We start from the raw sequence: 20,856 nt of genomic DNA, 5'->3' as shown, positions 1-20,856 counted from the left end.
GATCCCATGCTATAAGGTAATATGCAAGTTTTGCTTTATCACTGTAAAACTCTCCGCAATCAAGGTGTGAACTTAAGAAGGAAGAGTGGTCCATCAGGAAGAGACATCAAGATGGGCCATTGCTGGACAAGGGTTTTGTTGATTACCCTATCCACCCATGATGCAGTCACATACAGGAGATCTCATCCCATAGGTTTGAACTCTAGAAGAGGAAGGCGATGTAACGATGCTCATAAGAAGAAATGGTTTGTTGTTTGGATTCTTACAATGGTTGGAGCTAAGAAACAAAAAACAGCGATTCCTAAGGTCAGCATGGGTTAGCCCTGAAATGACATTCAATGGACAGATTGCTATCTCTATCACCTTTTGGAACCATAGACGGTCACTGAATATGTTGCCCACTTTAACACGTAATAACTCTCATTTATTTTTCCTAATTAACAAATATGCCATGGCTGTGTCTACACTGGGCCACTTATTCTGGAAAAGCAGCCGCTTTTCCGGAATAACTTGCCAGCTGTCTACACTGGCTGCTTGCTTTTCCGGAAAAGCAATGACGATCTACTGTAAAATTGTCAGTGTTTTTCCAGAAAAACTATGCTGCTCCCGTTTGGGCAAAAGTCCTTTTCCGGAAAAAACTGTTCCGGAAAAGGGCCAGTGTAGACAGCACAGTAGTCTTTTCCGCAAAAAAGCCCTGATCGCGAAAATGACTATCGGGGCTTTTTTACGGAAAAGCGCGTCTACATGGGCCACGGATGCTTTTCTGGAAAAAGTGCTTTTCTGGAAAAGTATCCTGCCAACGCTTTTTCTGGAAATACTTATAACAGAAAACTGTTCCGTTTTAAGCATTTCCGGAAAAGGGTGCCAGTGTAGACGTAGCCCATTAGTTTACTAGAAGGTTGTCTTCCAGCTTTGTCTTTGGGGAGACATCTGGAGTACAAACTGATGTGTCAGAAGCAGCTGGTCTCTAGGGACTGGGAGCAACCAGAATAGTTTGTGATTTTTGGTGTGATTGGATTGGTGAAATCTAATTATGGAACAGAGCCAGTTTGGGGTCTCTGACGTGCTTTATGACAGTCTGTGCTGAGGACTGTACTCATGGTAGTGAACCTCTCGAGACAGTTTGACAGTGGACATGGCTTCTTAGAGTTTGCGGGAGTTTCAGGGGCATTGAAGGACGCCACCAGCATGAAGAGAGTCAAATATAAAATGGATTCAAAAGCCCTGTGGGACATCCTGCTCCAAGAAATTATTTGGGATAACTCCTCAAGGTCCTGAGCGACCAGTGATGTCCACAGAAAGCCTTCCAGGGATTTCACTGGTGGTTGAATCACGTGACTGGACAGTAAGGAAAGCTGGACAATTTATTTGTAACATACTACTCTGTGAATTGATCCCTTTTTTGCGGGGTGAGGGTTTGGTTGTTTTTTTGTAATTCATTCCAGAATCAGTCTCAATTTCTGAAACTTTGTTTGGCAACCACAAGCGTTAGCCAACCAGTTTAGACAACAAATGTCCAGCTGACATAATGTTGGTGAACTGTTCATTTTGTCTATTTGTGATGCATTGTTCAGCTGTCTGATTGGCCATCTAAGTCACAAGGCATTGCTACTGATGTTGGACTGGAATACTGAAACCTTCTAAATAAGAGAAAAACAAATAATGAATAGCTCACTCCCTGGGATAAATGCTCAGGTAAATCATCATTTGTGGAATATTTTAGGATTCATGAGCATTTTCCCAAGCAGGCAGCCGCATACTCACAAATAGCAAATGTTAAAGAACAGTGAAAGGAAGCCTGTTCATTTTTGAGGGATGTACTAACCAATCTGGTTTTATCCCTATTATTCCATCTGCTGCACCATATATCAAACCAGGATTTCATATTTAAATGAATGAGTTGCCACCTGGAGTTCCAATAAGTAGACTATAAGTTAGAAGAATTTACAATCCTCATTCTTTCAGGCAAATTCTGATCATCACCTATGTCTGGGAAGAAATTACCATTTGGATTATCCCCATGATGCACTTGTGCCCAGTTACAGGACATTCTGGAGAAGAATGAAATATCCATTGTGAGGAACAGGAGAGCAGAAGGTTATGTTTTACTTTGAAATACCCCCACAAGAAGAAGAGAGGAACATGATCTTATTGTTCACAATTCTGGGCCAGATTCTTGGCTGTGGGAAATCAGCACAGCATGTTGATTAACACCAGCTGAAGAACTGGCCCTTGCTGTGATTACAAAACAGAACATGCCAAATTTGAATGAAAACTCAATAAACAAATCAATGCAGGGAAGTAAAATGGACAGAGGCACTGGTTAAATAGCAACACATTCCAGAATTGATGCTACCACTTCATGTTGCTTTTTTGCTTTCCATCCCTTCCTTTAAAAATAACCCTCTGATACCCAAGGGTATGTCTACACTACAAAGTTAGTTCGAACTAACGGACGTTAGTTCGAACTAACTTTAATAGGTGCTACACTAGCGCTCCGCTAGTTCGAATTTGAATCGAACTAGCGGAGCGCTTAGTTCGAACTAGGTAAACCTCATTTTACGAGGACTAACGCCTAGTTCGAACTAGCTAGTTCGAACTAAGGGCTGTGTAGCCCTTTAGTTCGAACTAGTGGGAGGCTAGCCCTCCCCAGGTTTCCCTGGTGGCCACTCTGGCCAACACCAGGGAAACTCTATGCCCCCCTCCCGGCCCCGGACCCCTTAAAGGGGCACGGGCTGGCTACGGTGCCCGTGCCAGGTGCAAGCCTGCCAGCACCCAGCTAGCAGACCCTGCACTTGGCACGGCACAGAGCCACCCACCCGATGCCTCCCAGCCCACCCCCTCTTGCCGGGACCAGGCTGGCGGCTCCCGGGAGTTTGCCCTGGACCGCAAGAGGCGGGCACCTTCCTGGGCTAGTGCGGACATCGTGGACCTCGTCCACGATCTCCGCACTAGGCACAGGAAAGTGGCCGTCTAGGGCAGGAGAGCTGCCAGCCTGGCCACCCAGGACCAGGTGTGCATGAAAATCAAGGGGGTCCACTGAGACCCCCGACACTGAGCCCTGAGCTTACAATGGCCGTCCTGGGTCAGACCAAAGGTCCATCTAGCCCAGTAGCCTGTCTGCCAACAGCGGCCAACCCTAGGGACCCTGGAGGGGATGGACCGAAGACAATGACCAAGCCATTTGTCTCATGCCATCCCTCTCCAGCCTTCCACAAACTTTGGGCAGGGACACCACTCCTACCCTCTGGCTAATAGGACTCCATGGACCCAACCTCCATGACTTGATCTCACTTCCCTTTAAACTCTGTTCTAGTTCTAGCCTTCACAGCCTCCTGCAGCAAGGAGTTCCACAGGTTAACTATTTGCTTTGTCAAGAACAACAACTTTCTCTTACTAGTTTCAAGCCTGCTACCCATTCCTTTCCTTTGGTGTCCTCTAGTCCTTCTTTATGGGAACTCAGGAAGAACTTTTCTGAATGCACCCTCTCCACCCAACCCCTGCTTTTAGAGACCTCTATCCTGTCCCCCTCCGTCTCCTCTTTTCTAAGTTGAACAGTCCCAGTCTCTGTAGCCTCTCTTCATCTGGGACCTGTTCCCAACCCCTGATCATGTTAGTTGCCCTCCCCTCTCCCAGCCTTTCTCTTCCCCTCTCCCACCTCCTTTTCCCAGTCTCCCCCAGTTTTTTTTCAATAAAGACAGAGTCAATGTTGGAAGAAACGTTATCTTTATTTTGTACATCAATAAGAAGGGGGGCTAAGGAAGGGTAAGTGGAAGGAGGTGAGGGAGGAATGGGGTACGAGCCCCCGATGGGGAGGACTGGGCTGGCTCTGCGGGCTTCTGGGGGTGGAAGCTCTCCTGCAGCCCCCCAATTACTCCCTCTCCCCAGATGGCAGCCTGCGGCAAGTGCAGCTGGGCTGATGGCCGAGTGGTGTGATGTGCCCAGTGTGGGCACTCAGGGCACTCCAAGCCAGAACTTCTTTGCAAGCGGGGCACCCCTTAGAACTGTGTGTCTGGGGTGGGGGTCGGGACCCTTTAAGCGCAGCCCTCGGCTAGCCTGAGACAGCATCTCCATGCTCTAAGTCCTCCTTTTATGCCCTGCCGGCACTGCTTCCGGCCATCCTTAAGCCCTGTTCAGAGTCCACTCAATGTGGACTTGCTAGTTCGAACTAGCAAAACGCTAGTTCGAACTAGTTTTTAGTTCTAGATGCGTTAGTTCGAACTAGCTTAGTTCGAATTAACTAATTCGAACTAAGTTAGTTCGAACTAGCGCTGTAGTGTAGACGTACCCCCAGTTACCAATATCTATCCAAATAAATGCATGCCTCTGTCACATACTTATTTAAAGACCTGATCCTCCAACCTGTATTTATGTAAGTAATTACTGTACTATTGTGAGTAAGACTGCAGGAGCAGGAGAGCTATTCAGGAATTTGAAAATACGATTTGTCTAGATCAAAATTTTCTAGAGGACGTAACATAAGAGCAGCCTGGCTGGGTCAGACCTATGGCCCATCCAGTACTTTTTTTGTGACGGTACTGCCCGGTACGCAGTACCGGCACCTCCAGATGCAGTACCGGCACCTCCAATCAGAGCTCAACAACTTTTTCCCTAGAGTATCGGCACTTTATTATTTTTTTTACACAAAAAAAAGCTCTAGATGGGGCCGCCCATCTAGGCCTATCTTCTACCTTCCAGCGGTGGCTAGTTTCTGATGCTTCAGAAGGAATGAACTTGTCATCCAGTCCCAGTTCCTGGCAATGGGAGATTTAGGGACACAGAGCAGGGGTTTGTAACCCCCGTGATCTGAGCAATAGCCACTGATGGACCTAACCTCCATGAACTTATCTCATGCCTTTTTGAACCTGGTTATGCTTTTGGTCCTTAAAGCATCTGCTGCTAATGAATGCCATAGGCTGACTGTGAGTTGTATGAAGCAGCACTTCCTTATGTTAGTTCCAAACCTATTGGATGACCCCAATGTGACGGACCCCTCCCCCCATACTTTATGAAATGGACTTATGGACACAAATATGTATAACTCAAAAATGCTTTGGACAAATTGCTTCATGTAACCTATCAATCTTAATGTCTTAATCCACTGGGTCCGTATATCTTATTTTGGGGTATGTATCATTCTTGTGTGTACAGTTAGATAGATGAAGCATGGAATGGTTTATGCTTTTAAATGTGCAAATGAAAGCCACCACGGCTGTTACTCTCAATGTCTACATGACCAACTGTAAACAATCTCCTTTGTCTTCTACGTCTTAACAGTGGTTAGTCTGAGGAAGTCACATATCCGCCCCAACTGGCAGCAGCTGAGCAAGCAATGGAAGGGTGGAATGTAGAAACAGAATTCCTGACCAAAGTGGAATCTTTAAAACAATTTAACAAGGAAAGTAACAAGTCTTTGGCTGGATGGCGTGGCACACGCAGGGGAATGAACCAAAGACCCCAGGGAAAGGGAATGTCCCTGGTTTGAAGGCTTAGCTGGAAAACGAAAAGTTTGAGGGTGAGTTTGTACTGAGGGTTTAGTGTTAGAATTAGCTAAGCCTTTTCCATTATTTTACATTTGTAATCTACTTTGCTCTGCCTGTTCTAACTTATCACCACTTAAATCGTACTGGTTGTACATAATAAAATCACTTTTACTTACTTTACTTCAAGCTCAGTGTAAATAATTGTTATCTGGGGGAGCAACCAGTGTGTACATTCCCCCTTTCATTGTTAAAGGGGGCTTACCTAAACAATTCATGTGGGGTTCTGATCCCATTTGGGGAGTGGTATCTCTGGGAAGCTGGGCCCAAAAGTACATTTTCCTTGGACCTGAAGAGGTTCGGTGTCTGTACTGCTTCTCGGGGGGCAGGGATCTCAGCTCTGGTCCTTGGATGAGGGAGACCAGGGAGCTGGCTCAGCAGGACTGGGCGGTGAGAAAACCCTAGAGAGCAGGAAGGCGAGGGGCAGTGGCCTTGTCAGGACCCTGGGAAGACTCCCCAAGAGGTCTTTTGTGACCCTAATTCTTGTATTATTTCTTATGGTAAGTAGAATTTCCCTATTCACTTTTTCCAGACAATTCTTGATCTTATAGACCTCTGTCATATACCCTCTTGGGGCATGTCTGTACTAGGAAACTATTTCCAAAAAATTAAAATCAATTTTATCACTCTCAAAATAACAAAATCGAAATAGCGTGTCCACACTAGGGCGAAGCCTCAAAATTAGTCCAAGGTGGGCTCCATTATTGTGGACATGCTACCTCGACGTAGAGCCCCGGGAAGCACTGGGAAGTAATGAGTTCGAATTACGCTGGGGAGTAGTTATTTCAAAATAGTGGCACTGGAGCATCCATACTAACACTATTTTGAAATAATCATTTCAAAATTAGCATTATTCCTTGAGGAAAGCAGGAGTACAGATTTCAAAATAAGTAGCCTGTTATTTTGAAATAACAAGTTTGGCAGTGTAGACACTCCGCTTATTAATTCGATCTCGGGGGCCTATTTTGAAATAAAGCCGTAGTGCAGAGCAGGGCTTAGTTGTCTTTTCCAAACTAAACAACCCCGCTCTTTTTAATCTACTATATATCTGCGGGAGTTTGTCCATCCGTGAGTGTGTTTGTCTGCCTGTTGGTTCAAAAACTCTTCCTAAACTGTAAGAGCAAGGACTACCGAATTCGGGTGGGGCCAGGACAATGTGATGTGCCTGGAATAGGATGGCTTCTTGTAAAATGTATAGAGAAAAGAGACAATCACCAGGCAGGGGAAAGAGGCTGGCTGGGGGCATGCCTCTATCCCATCAGGGTCTTGCCCAGACCAAAACCCCTCGCCCGCCAGGAATGCATAAAGGAGGGTTCAAGTTCCCCTCTGCCCGTATTTGTACAGGGGCATTGCTGGCTGTTCCCCCAGGGGAAAATGCACAGTTTGCTGCATTCATGACTCTGGCTAGGGAGTACAGGGGGCAGATGAACTTGGGCCTGGACCTGGACATGAACCCCTCACCCAGCTGTGCCCACTGGGGCTGCAGCAGCCGTGGATAGGTGCATCTCACCTGGCCCCATGCTGCTGTGGTGAGAGAGAGCTGGGGGGTCCTTGAGCAGTAACAGATCGATTAGACCCCCCCATCACTTTGTATGCATAATCAGGAGTGTTCCCCAATGTGCGTTCCTTTTTATTTATCAGCATTGATTTTCATGGGCCATTCTGTTGCCCACTTGCCCAGTTTTCTGAGATCCCTTTATGACTTTTCAGTCAGTTTTGGACTTAACAATCATAAGTAATTCTGAATCATCTGCCCCTTTTTTGCCACCTCCCCATTCACCCCTTCTCCAGATCAGTGTTATCAACTTGCCCTAAAACCTCCCCTATTGGCACTTTAAATAGTTTCACAGATTTGTCACCTAAAACGAAGGGCACCGGATTGGGGTATCTTCCTTGCATTTTCTGGAGCCAAGACTGAAGCAAAGAATTCATTTAGTTTCTCTACAATGGCCTTATCATCCTTGAGTTCTCCTTTAGCAACTCAATCATATCAATTGGCCCCACTGATTGTTGGCAGGCTTCCTACTTCTGATGTAGTTAAAATAGTTTTTGCTGTTAGTTTTTGTGCCTTTTGCTATTCAAATTCCCTTTTGGCCTGTCTAATTATACTTTCAAATTTGACTTACAAGAGTTTATGTCCCTTTTCATATTCCTTAGTAGAATTTGACTTCCAACTTTTAAGGGGTGCCTATTAACATCCAATCACCTCTTTACCTCTGTGTTTTACCCAGGATGGCTTATATTTGGTCTTCTAGCAGATGTAGGAGGGGTGGGCTTTGGATGGGGAGGGAGAACAGCAGTAAGAGGGAAGTGGTATACATTTAATACGAGCCTGATTATGATGTTTTAAAATAGTTTCCATGAAGTTTTGAGGCAAGAGTTGTTTTTGTCAATTTCTTTTTTACTCGCACGTTTTTTGAAAAAAAGGTTTCAAAATTCTTGAAATGTTCTGACATTTTCTAAATGAAAAACTCCAGTTCAAAACAACTTTTTGTTTTGAAATTTAAGCTAAGCATAGTAAATAAATGAATAATCATTTAAAGAAAGCATTTCAAATGTGTGGATTTGCGTGGTTGCTTGCTTCTATGAAAAAAGGAAGATTTCGTACACACACACACACACACACACACACACACATACATAAAATTGTGAATTTTTATGTGATAACAAAGTAGTTTCCTGCTCCCTTCTGAGCAGCAGATCCATAGTCTAGATGTTCCATTTATTCAATTGCCTTCAGGTGCTGTGATAGCAACCTAATCTAATGTGGGCATTCATCTTTTGAACTACCTACTGGTCAATGATATTTTGTTACAGGAGTTATACTTACCTGTACTAACTAGAGTTGACACTGCGAAAGTGCAGCATTTTTCATTTGCTTTTGAAAATTTTGCTCTCACTTGCCTTGCCCAACTTCAGGCAGGAAACAAATGGAGCATCTGGACAAAGGACCCAGGCCTCCTGACTCACAGCTATTTACCTCTCATGCAAAGCAGAACACACAGTATGTAAATTAAGCTGTTTATATTAAATGACCCAGAGGGATGAAAGGTGTAGATTTTGGGTATGAATCCCAGTTTGAACTGTGCAGAGGGTTTGTACTCAAGTTTAGTTGCAGCCTCCAGTGAAACATTCCTAATTTAAAGACCCTCCCCCCCAACTTTAATATAAGTAAACTGTTGCCAAATCTTTAGATTATATCTAAGGTCCCCCCAATGAAGTATCTGAGCACCTCACAATCCTTAATATATTTATGCTCACAACATGCCTGTGAACCATGCTATACCCCTGTTTTGTTAATGGGGAACTGAGACCAAGGCTGTGTCCAGACTCCATGCCTCCGTCGACGGAGGCATGTAGATTAGCCAGCTCGGAAGAGGGAAATGAAGCTGCGATTAAAATAATCGCGGCTTCATTTAAATTTAAATGGCTGCCCCGATCTGCCGATCAGCTGTTTGTCGGCAGATCGGGAGAGTCTGGACGCGATGCCCCGACAAAGAAGCCTTTCTTCATCGACACAGGTAAGCCTCGTGAAACCAGGTTTACCTGTGTCGATGAAGAAAGGCTTCTTTGTCGGGGCATCGCGTCCAGACTCTCCCGATCTGCCGACAAACAGCTGATCGGCAGATCGGGGCAGCCATTTAAATTTAAATGAAGCCGCGATTATTTTAATCGCGGCTTCATTTCCCTCTTCCGAGCTGGCTAATCTACATGCCTCCGTCGACGGAGGCATGGAGTCTGGACACAGCCCAAGAGACATCAAATGACTTGTCTGTGGTTGTACAGGACCATCTGTGGCTGAACAGAGAATTTAATCCAGTGGACCTTAAATCAGGCCTGTAACCAGTCAATTCTTAAGGGCACAGTATTAAGACATCTTAGCATGTTTCAAGCTTTGATTGTCTAATTGTCACTAATGAGAGCTGTACAAGCTATTAGGTACAACATTCACATATTTTTTCCATAAACCTAATGCCCAGCGAGGATTCTCAATAATTTATAGACCTTTCAAGGGGATTTTGATTAAGTTTTGATCTAATTTGGCTCAAGTTTCTAACAGTATACTCCTTGCCCTCTGGATACAGAAAAGGACTTATGGTGTGGTTCAGGGCCTCATGAAATTAACTGCTTCTTTACAGTGCTGACCAGAAACCAGGCAAAAATCCATTATTTCTGCTGACTTTTTTGGGGGGGGGTCAGTTCCTGATTTTATTCAAAACTCAGAGTAGAACCCCAGGGACCAAATGCCATGAGAGTAGAGACATAACATAAGACTCAGATGACTTTCTTTCAGCTGAAAACACAGTGATTGCCATTTGGCTCTTAATTAGAATTTGTCCCAGACTAGACTTTAAGGGTACGTCTTCACATGCCGCGTCGGAGATCGGCGTTCTGGCATTTGATTTAGAGGGTCTAGACTAGCCCCATAAATCAACTGCTGAGGGCAGCTCTTGCTGTAGTCCTGTGCTCCTCGCAGTCGTGAGGGGTAAGGGAAGCCAACGGGAGTGTTTGCTCCCATCAACCTCCCACTGTGAGTATGGAGCCAAGCTCAGCTTACGGTATGTCGAATCCAGTTAGGTTATTTACGTAGCTGGAGTTGTGTACCTTAAGCCGACCTTTTAGGTCTAGTGTAGACCTGGCTTAAGAGAAACTACTAAACGTAAACATCACTTTCTACGTACTCGCATTTTATACTGGAGATCAAATTCTGCTACATGTGGCATTCTACAGAAATTAAGCAAGAGTGTTGAAAACTTAAATCACATCAGTTAACGCTGTATAATGATGAACCTGCTGTAGAACTCCCATACTGAATTAACCCCCTACCAAGCCCTTTTCGAGGACTCCAGTTTGAGCACTAGCATCAATCGTACAATTGAAAGGCCAGATCCTCAGTTGCTGTAACTGGGCATAGATCCACTGAAGCCAGGGAAACTGTATAGATTTATACAAACTGAGGGACCGTTATTTTTTCCTGTGTAAATCTTTTAGTATTATGTGTAGAAATACGACATATTAAAATATGAGGACAGACCATGATCAGGGACCAGAAAGCAGAGGCACAATAAGTTATTAGTATTCCAGCTGGGAATGCCCAGGATTACGTCCGATGATGATAAATGCTCTCACAACCCGGCCAGCTACAATTTCTAATATCTGACTACGGTGACATCTCTATTCTCTCTCACCTGAAGCCATGGTTAATGTACTGCTGAGCTTCTGCTGGAAAAGATACAAGGCACGAGAATAAAACTATCTCGTTATTTGCATTGAGATTGGGTGCTTTTGCTTAGTTCCTGAGTTTCAACTGCTGTGTGATTTTTTCTACTTTTGTTTTGACAGGGAATATCTTTTCAAATTAAATCCTTTTATTGAATTTTCACCCTTGGTTAGTTCCCAAGCATGCAGCCCTTGAAAAAGATTAAAGAAAAGGTTCACAAACTGTAACTCTTGGACTGAGCCTGAAAAAAAGCATTTTATTAAACCTGCCCTCGCCTTGCCTGCTACAGCGCCTTGCTAGTCTCCCCCTAATGGAGAAAGGTTTGCTTACCAACTGAGGGAAGGTTCAAGCAATTAAAACAGGCATTTGATATTTAAGCACCCTGTGTTCTATTCTCAACGATAATGACTAAGCATGTGACTGAGAAAGTCACTTTACCTATCCGTACCTCAGTTTCCTCAGCTGTAAAATGGGAATAATAATGCTTATTACTTTTGTAAAACACTTTGAGGTCCCTAGAAGAAAAATCCTTTATAAATGTAAAAAATTATTTTTTTCAAATATCAGAAGAGCTTGAATTGAAGCAGGAGAAAAGAGGAGTTGGAGTTTTGATTCCAGGATATATCTGATATTCCATGAAGTGAATACACCCTAAAGTGTCACTACAAGGGAGTAGCCCTTTATAAACACTTACTACCATATTATACAGTCCAAAGCACAATACAGCAGTGTAGCAGCTCCATTAAAGGTAATCTTAATTGAATCATAGAATCATAGAATCATAGAATAATAGGACTGGAAGGGACCTCGAGAGGTCATCGAGTCCAGCCCCCCGCCCTCAAGGCAGGATCAAGCTCCGTCTACACCATCCCTGACAGATGTCTATCTAACCTGTTCTTAAATATCTCCAGAGAGGGAGATTCCACCACCTCCCTTGGCAATTTATTCCAATATTTGACCACCCTGACAGTTAGGAATTTTTTCCTAATGTCCAATCTAAACCTCCCCTGCTGCACTTTAAGCCCATTACTCCTTGTCCTGTCCGCAGAAACCAAGAGGAACAAATTTTCGCCTTCCTCCTTGTGACACCCTTTTAGATATTTGAAAACCGCTATCATGTCCCCCCTTAATCTTCTTTTTTCCAAACTAAACAAGCCCAGTTCATGAAGCCTGGCTTCATAGGTCATGTTCTCTAGACCTTTAATCATTCTTGTCGCTCTTCTCTGTACCCTTTCCAATTTCTCCACATCTTTCTTGAAATGTGGCGCCCAGAACTGGACACAGTACTCCAGCTGAGGCCTAACTAGTGCAGAATAGAGCGGCAGAATGACTTCACGAGTTTTGCTTACAACACACCTGTTGATACAACCTAGAATCATATTTGCTTTTTTTGCAACAGCATATCACTGTTGACTCATATTCAACTTGTGGTCCACTATGACCCCTAGATCCCTTTCCGCCATGCTCCTTCCTAGACAGTCGCTTCCCATCTTGTATGTATGGAACTGATTGTTCCTTCCTAAGTGGAGCACTTTGCATTTCTCTTTATTAAACCTCATCCTGTTTACCTCTGACCATTTCTCTAACTTGCTAAGGTCATTTTGAATTATGTCCCTATCCTCCAAAGAAGTCGCAACCCCACCCAGTTTGGTATCATCTGCAAACTTAATAAGAGTACTCTCTATCCCAATATCTACATCATTGATGAAGATATTGAATAGTACGGGTCCCAAAACAGACCCTTGAGGAACTCCACTTGTTATCCCTTTCCAGCAGGATTTAGAACCGTTAACAACAACTCTCTGACTACGGTTCTCCAGCCAATTATGCACCCACCTTATCGTGGCCCTATCTAAGTTATATTTGCCTAGTTTAATATTTTATTACTATTTATTATTCCCATCAGGTTGGATGGATCCGTGTTCTTTCTGTGTCTAGGGAATACAAAAGTTAAAAAAAGTAATAAATGGTAGAAAAGGACTGAGATATTTACAGTTCTTTCAGTTTTAATAATCAAATGTGTTGTTAAATGGAAAGGATATTAATGATGTGCATAATTTCTATTCCAGTGGCGTCCTTTTAAAATTCATCTTCTGAAGAATAATTTCCTACACGTAACACTAAGCAAATTAAATAAAAAGTAGTTTTGAGAAGGCTCCCTCCCTGGTAGTAGCTGGGCTAAATCTTGCTGTCATAAATTTGGAGAAACACCACTGACAGTGGCTGCATAACTGAGAGCAGAATTTGACCCACAGGGATTTTTCCAGAAGTTAATTAACTATGTCATAAAAACAAAAAAACCAATATTTCTGCAAATGGTGCAAATCTATTATTTACACTGCAGCAAAGTTGACATTTGCAAGAGAGCCATCGCGGAATTAAAAATGAGAACATCCAGGGCCACCGGGTGGTTTTTGGGAGGCACACAACTGCCTGAGGCAATTGAAAGCTGTTGGAAACAAGCCACGGGAAAAGTCCTGCAGAGGTGAGGAAGCGGAAAGACTGAACAGCAGGCAGCATGGAAGCAGAGAAAAGCCCAGCAGAGGTACGAGTGGACCTGTGAAACAAGGAGAGCTGGAGGAAGGTGTCTGGAGAGGTAAGCAAAAGGAACATTGGCCACAAGAGCAAAGAAAGATGACAAGGAAGGAGCAGGCACAGGGATAAACTGGAGAAGAGAGGATTCTTTTACAGACTGCCTTCAAAGACTGAACAACCCATGGGAATCCACCCACTTGCAAATTAGCTCCTTCCATAGTCTCTTAATACAATCTTTTCAGGTAGCTGAGGAGCTGCTACTCTGCCCTGAAAACCCTGCTCGGGAAAGACTCAACAAAGAAGAGAAATAAAGTCTTTTCCACTGTAGCATGTTGCCATCAGAAAGGCAGGCCAGCCCAGAGCATGACAGAGCTGGCAATCATAAATACTGGTAACCTAATGTACTTACGGCCATCCACTGTCTTTGCTTCCAGGTGCACAAGATCTGGCTCTTTACTGGAACCCATCACAGACCTGCAAAGGACAGACTCAGTTAAAGCATTAAAATGAACTAAGCTCAGTCAGATGTTTTCCACGACATTTATTACACAGTGGAATGTTACATGTAGGGGGTGGATAAAATTGTATCGGTAATTACAAGCTAAAGAATTTAAAAGACCACACTAGTGTTCCCCAAAATATCAACCCTTAGAAATTCTAGCCATGCTGATGTTTCATAAAACCAAAGTTCACATCCCTTCAACAGCCTTAACTCTGCCCAGTACTGCATTCCCATCAACTTCAGAGTGGGAGTTTCTGGTGTTTCCTTTGCTTTGATTGGTAGAGGATATTTCAGTATTTCAAAAATGGTGTGTCCTTTGCTTTGATTTCTGGGGTGTGTTTCAGTGCATGACATTTGGCGTGCCCTTTGTTTGGATTGGCGGGGAAGGCCTTGGTGTTCAATGATAAAATTGAGGCTCTCTATTGGGAGATGTGTTATGAGATTGGTAAAACAATCAGTTTGTAAGCACCTGGAGGAAACTGGAGGAAAAGTAAGCATGGATTTGTCAAGAACAAATCAAGCCAAACTAATTTAACTTTCTTCAACAGGCTAAGTGGCCTAGGAGATTGGGAGGAAGCAGTAGATGTGGTGTATCTTGATTTTAGTTAGGCTTTTGACATAATCTCACATGATAGTCTCATAAGAAAACTAGGGAAATGTGGTCTGGATTAAATTATTGTAAAGTGGCTGCACAACTGATTGTAAGACCGTATTGAGAGAGTAGTTGCCAATTGTGTATTGTTCCACTTGGACAGTGTATCCAGGCAGGATCTGCAGGCACTATTCCTGGATTTACTACTATGCAATATTTTCATTTGTGATTTGGATAATGGATTGGAGAGTGAAATTATAGAATCTGCAGATGGCCCCAAGCAAGGAGGGGGCTTGGAGGATTCAAAAATGATCTTGACAAATTGGAAAATTGGTCTGAATTCAGCAGTATGAAATTCAATAAAGACCAAAGCATAGCGCTTTCCTTGGGAAGGAAAAAAGTGAAATGCACAAGTACAGAATAGGGATTATCTGGCTAGATTGGGGTGGGCAAGAGAGCCTCTGAGGGTTGGATCTGGCCCACCAAGATGGTTGATCCAGCCTCGGGCTGCCCTGCCACTCCCCTGTCCCCAGGCCAATCGAGACCTGGGGACGGGGAAGCATGTGGAGTCTACTCCCCCCGCCAGGGACACATGGTGCCTAGAGTGAACTGCCAGCTGTTATGAACAGCTGGCACTTCACTCTTGGCGCCATGCACCCCTTGGAGGGTGGGGACAGGAGACAAGAGAATTCACGCGCTCCCATGCCCCCAGGCCCTGATTGGCTTGAGGGCAATGGGAGTATGCAAAGTCTCCTCCCACCTGCAAGGGGCAAGCAGCACTTGCAGTGAATCACCAGCTGTTCTGAACAGCTGGCTATTCACTCTAGGCACCGCGCGCTCCCTTCGCCCCCAGGCCAATCAGGGTCTGTGGGAAGGGGAGCATGAAAGTGTCCTGGCCCTGCCCCTTATGCCCCAGGCCCCGCCCCTTATGGAGAAGCCTGGGGCCACTTCAAAAATTTGTAAAGTGGCCCCCTTTCTAAAATGATTGCCCACCTCTGGGCTAGAGGATAGTACTGTTGAAAATGATCTATGCTGGATCACAAATTGAATGACTCAACCATGTGATCCAGCTGCAAAGAAAATCCAGGGTGTACTAACAGGAGTGCCATAAGTAAGACCAGGGCGAACGATGTCCCGGTCACCTCAGCGCTGAAGAGCACTGCTGGAGCAGTGTGTCCAAAGCCGGCTCACACACTTCAGGGAAACTCCAGACAAACTGCAGAGTCCAGAGCAGAACAACATTTAGAACAGTGGTGAACGACCTGTGGCCACATGCAGCCCATCAGGGTTCTGTCTGTGGCCCATGAGACATTTTGTTCACCATTGTTCATGCACAGGGTTGCCAGATAACACGGGTTTCTTTCCATGTCCATTTTTTTTCCCGTTGGTATTACTAAGGGGACACACACATAAAGCCAGCCCTTGTGAAGCAAGGTGCATGCTGATTGCACACCGCATGGACGGTGAGAAATGTGCGCTCTCTCAGTGTCCAATCAAAGTACTGCTACAGTTGGCGGTCCTTGCTCATTGTAGGTCCACCAGTATAGTTATCAAAACTGCCCGATCCAGGGAGACCATCTTGGGTATGACAACCTTGCAGCCCCACTGAGATGAAAGAGGCCACTCATGCAGCAAACTCGCTTGACTGTCGCTGGTTTAGAAAATCGGACTTACGAGGAAAGCTTAAAGTACCTGGACCTGTTTAATTTTGAGAAAAGAAGATTGAGAAGGGACCTGATAACAGACTTCAAATATATTAAGGTCTATTACAAAGAAGACAATGATTAATTGTTCTCCATGTCCCCTGAAGGAAGGATAAGAAATAATGAGCTTATTTTGTAGCAAGGGAGATTTTGGATAGATATTAGGAAAAGCTTTATAACTGTTAGACTAGTCCATTAGAATAGGCTTCCAACGGAAGCTGTGGAATTGCTATCCCTGAAGGGTTTTTAAAGGTTGTACCTGTCAGGGGTAGTCTAGGTTTATTTTGTCCTGCCACAAAGCAGGGGCTGGACTTGATGACTCAAGGTCCCTTCCAACCCTAGATGTCTAAGATTCAATGTAGAATCTTACTCATTCCTCTATATCAGCCATTGAATGCACATGAATTTAATTCACCTCCGTAATGACCAATATTGTCTGATTAACAAACAGAAAAAGAAAATTCCCTGTCCTATCAGATAGTTCATTGGTTCAAATCTAATTAAAATTGTGTTAAGTTAATAAACCAGATAGCAGTCTACCTACAAAAAAGCTTGTTTGTTCACTGGATAAGAAATAGCAATGTAAGGTATTCAGGACAGCTTACCAGGGATACTGGAGTAAAAGACCCATTTAATTGTTAACATCTGCTTGGAGAACACCGTGGAACAGGCCACAGGGCCATTACTTTGATGTCCTATCTGAATGATAGCACTGCCAATCAACATCAATTCTGAGGGCACAGTCCTGTTATTGGTTGTGAGCCTGTCACCTCTTTCCCTGAGGCAAGAGTAAGAGCAGATGGGCCATCCTCATGTGTCTTCATTAACAATTTGCCTGCCTCAGTAAGGGCTATCTTCTTGACAATTGCCTGAACTGTGGGTTAATACTAGATTAAAGAGAGAAGAACATTCATTTCCAGTGATGGACAAGTCAGATGCTATTCTGTCAAATGCCTCATTATTTGCAGGAAATCAAAACTGAGGTTTCAGCGGGGTGGCTGTGTTAGTGTGTATCTGCAAAAACAACAAGGAGTCCTGTGGCACCGTAGAGATTTATTAGGGCATGAGCTTTTGTGGGTAAAACCCACCTCATAAGATGCATGGGTATGTCTACACTACCCCGCTAGTTCGAACTAGCAGGGTAATGTAGGCATACCGCAATTGCAAATGAAGCCTGGGATTTGAATTTCCCGGGCTTCATTAGCATAAGCGGGGCGCCGCCATTTTTAAATCCCCGCTCGTTCGAACCCCGTGCAGCGCGGCTACACGGGGCATGAACTAGGTAGTTCGAACTAGGCTTCCTAGTTCGAACTACCGTTACTCCTCGTGGAATGAGCTCATAGAATCATAGGGCTGGAAGAGACCTCAGGAGGTCATCAAGTCAAGTCCCCTGCTCAAAGCAGGACCAATCCCAACTAAATCAACCCAGCTCATCTTCAGTAGGGATGGTAAATATCGGTTAATTGAATAGTCAAGGAACCTCATGAATTCTTACCAGTTAGTTGACTATTCTATAGTTTCCAGGGGCAGAACCAGCAGCCAGTGTGCTCCGGCCCCAGTCCCAGCCACTCCGCGCTGCTGCCTCTGTATCAGAGGCAGCAGCGTGGGTTGCCAGGTGGGAGCTGGTCTGTGAGGGGAACCAGTTTTAAAAACAGCTCCCCTTGTAGACTGGCTGACTGTTGCCCTATGCTGCTGCCTCTGACACAGTGTGTATGGGGGGGGTGTTGTGCTCCTGGACCCAGCACAAGCCAGAGCTGAGCTGTGTTGCCTGTCCACCTAGCTCCTAATGCACTTTAAATTCAGGGCCACAGTGTGGTTAGGTCCTGGACCTGGCGTGAGCCAGAATTGAGCCTGGCTGTCTACCCACTCGGATCCTAATATACTTTAAATGCAGAGCTGCAGCAGGGGTAGGTCCTGAACCCGGCACAAGCCAGGACTGATCTGGGCTGCCTACTTGCCTGCCTGCCTGCCTGCCTGCTAAAAAATTTACTTGCAGGGTGGGTGTGGGGAGGGAATGCCTGTCGTCTATAGCATTAACCTATACGCTTTTTATCAGTGAATCGGTTAATCAATTATCCTATTACATCCCTAGTCTTCAGAGCTCTAAATAAAATAAAATAAAATAAAATAAAATAAAATAAAATATATATATTCCCCATCTTGTCTCTCTAAAATACAGGAACTAATATGGCTAGAATAATAACAAATAAACTAATATTTTGGCATGAGTAATCTAGATAAAAAGCAGTTAGGTTTTGTGGCATCATATCACATCCCTCCAGTTCTTCCATCTATGTTATTCATATGCAATATCAATTATAAGCAGCCTATACTATATAGGAAAGGAATTAAAGGAAGCCCTCTTAGGCCTAGTACCGCTGGTAACACAGGTTCAGTTGGCAACAGAAGCACGTTTTTACTTGTGAAAGAGCTTGTACTAAGATTTATTTGCATCCTGATCCCACATTATAATTTGGTTACATGTCTCTTTCCTGCAGCTGTTAATAATGAAACATTAAAAAGAAGTTGTAGGGTGACATATTTTGCACAAAGAAAAATGACCCATGGGCATTTAACACCCATTTTTAATAAATGCTTCTTCGGAATCACCCAAATTACAGAAAAAAGTGCAGCCATTTTCAATGTCACTTTCTTCCCATTGCCAGCCACAAGTCAAAAAAGGATTTAGGGCTTATTTTGCCAAGTATAAATCAATTAATCTCTGCCTCCCATCTCCAACTGCCTTGCAACTTTTGGATGCTGTGAATGGGAATTTGGCAATTCAGATCAAAAGGAATAAGATTTGGTTCTTCCTGACAAAGTTATGAAAATCAGAGTCTATTCACTAGAAGAGGCCAGAGATTTACTCTAGGATTTCATGCTTTTACTGTTGTTTATTACACAGACTTCAAGTGAATACAGAAGTGGATGGTTTCATCATCATGTCACTATATTAATCCATGGCATGAGCACACCTTGAATACTGTATACCTTGAATACACCTTGAACTGCACACCTTACCCCAACTCAAAAACTACAGATCAGAAATAGGAAAAGTACAGTGAAAAACAAAAATGATTAGAGGAGTGGAACAGCTTCTGTATGAGGACAGATTACAAAGAAATGGACTATTCAGTTTAGAAAAGAGAGGGTTAAGGGGTAAGATGGTAGAAGGCTATGAAATGTGAATGATGTGGGGAAAATGAATAGGGAAGTGTTATTTATCCCCACAGAACACTGGAACTATGTAAAAAACAATGTAATGAATAGGCAGCAGGTATAAAACAAAGAAGAGGAAGTGGTTTTTTACACTACACACAGTCAACTAGAGTGTGTCTAGTTTACAGGGTTTTTTCTAAAAAAAAAAACCTTCCCCTGCGTCTAGACTGCTGCCGCGTTCTTTCGAAAGTAAATGGAAAGAACACGGCAGTTTTTTCAACTGCAGAAAACCTCATTTTATGAGGAAGAATGCCTTTTTTCAAAAGTGCTCTTCCGAAAAAAGGCACGTTGTAATGCAAACTGTGCTTTTTTGAAAGAGAGCATCCATGATGCTCTCTTTCGAAAAAGCGGCTAGCTTTTTCAAAAGTACTGGTTGTAGTCTAGATGCTCTTTTTCGAAAGAGGCTTTTCTGAAAGGATCTTTCGAAAAAGCCTCTTTCAAAAGAGGATTGCAGTCTAGATGTAGCCCCAGTAGAACTCACTGCCCGGGGATGTGGTAGCCAAAATTTCAATTGGAAGATAGGTCCATCAATGGTGATTAGCCAAGGTAGTTCCGGGATGCAATCCCATGCAATGAATTACCCTAAACCTCCAACTGCCAGATGCTGGGACTAGACAATGGGACAGATCACTCGATAATTGCCCTGTTCTGGGAGGTGGCAGCTAGAGAGGAATGGATGAGCCCCATATGGTACCCAATCTTAGTCCCTATGGGGTGGCAATGCAGGAAATTGCTCTCTCCAATAAATGTCAGTCCAACGTTGCTAATGCCCCCTTCCCAGCTGTGTTACACAGCTATGGCTGTCGTTAATTTATTATGCCCACTAGGCTCATGTTGCCTTATCCTCCAGTTTCCCTTCATTACTTCTTTTCTCCTAGCCTGAGCGCCGAGACTTCCATCAGGGCCTGTAGCTGACTTTCTCCCTGCCTTGGCTTATAGTTTTAACTTCGTGGTGAAAACCCACCCTATTGATTATGACTCATCCTTTTAATCGCAGGCCTTCTAAAATACACCAACGCCCCTTGGATTTCAACACCTATGGGGAAGGGACGGTAGCTTGTTTATCAAACCATTCCCATTATGTTTTTCCAAAGAGCTTTTTATGTTTAAACCACAGTAATTGTCTTGATGCGCTTTACAGCAAAAGCACAACGTAAAAGAAAAGAGAAATTACAAACTTTTTTCGGGGGTGAGCTACCGTGGAAATGCCAATGGGACTGCAGTCTAATGTTCCCTGCTGCCTTTACAGAAAATGGTTGTGCTATGAAATATGTAAGACCACGACGCGTCGGTTACAAAGCTGCTTCCTAAAATTTTAATCAACTCCAAGCCTGCTGCGTAGACGTCTTGGCTTGACAGCTTCAAAAAGCTATCTTGAGAGCCGTGGAATTACAGTACAGCAGTGACTTTGACTGCAGACTGTATGTGGAGGAAGGAGAATCGGGAACAGACTAAAAGCTATTCTTTTCAGACAAAGACAATGGCAAACGAAAGAATGGGACACTACGTTTAACAGCAAAGGGTATCACATCAAGGGCTTCTGC

At 43.9% G+C, this 20,856-nt stretch overlaps 1 protein-coding gene across 2 annotated transcripts in view; it reads right to left on the bottom strand.

Moving 5' to 3' along the window:
- SORCS1 (sortilin related VPS10 domain containing receptor 1) overlaps window positions 1-20,856 on the bottom strand; it is a 477,135-nt gene that overhangs the window by 114,192 nt on the left and 342,087 nt on the right. For both annotated transcript variants that reach the window (XM_075935517.1, XM_075935516.1), the window contains exon 6: window positions 13,706-13,770. In XM_075935517.1, coding sequence (XP_075791632.1) covers window positions 13,706-13,770 — 65 coding nt within the window. The remainder of the gene's footprint in view (window positions 1-13,705; window positions 13,771-20,856) is intronic.

The sequence above is a fragment of the Pelodiscus sinensis genome, chromosome 8, assembly GCF_049634645.1.
Source record: "Pelodiscus sinensis isolate JC-2024 chromosome 8, ASM4963464v1, whole genome shotgun sequence".
NCBI classification, from domain to species: Eukaryota; Metazoa; Chordata; order Testudines; family Trionychidae; genus Pelodiscus; species Pelodiscus sinensis.
The sequence above is the reverse complement of the archived record's forward strand: the minus strand, read 5'-3'. Positions and strand labels throughout refer to the sequence as shown.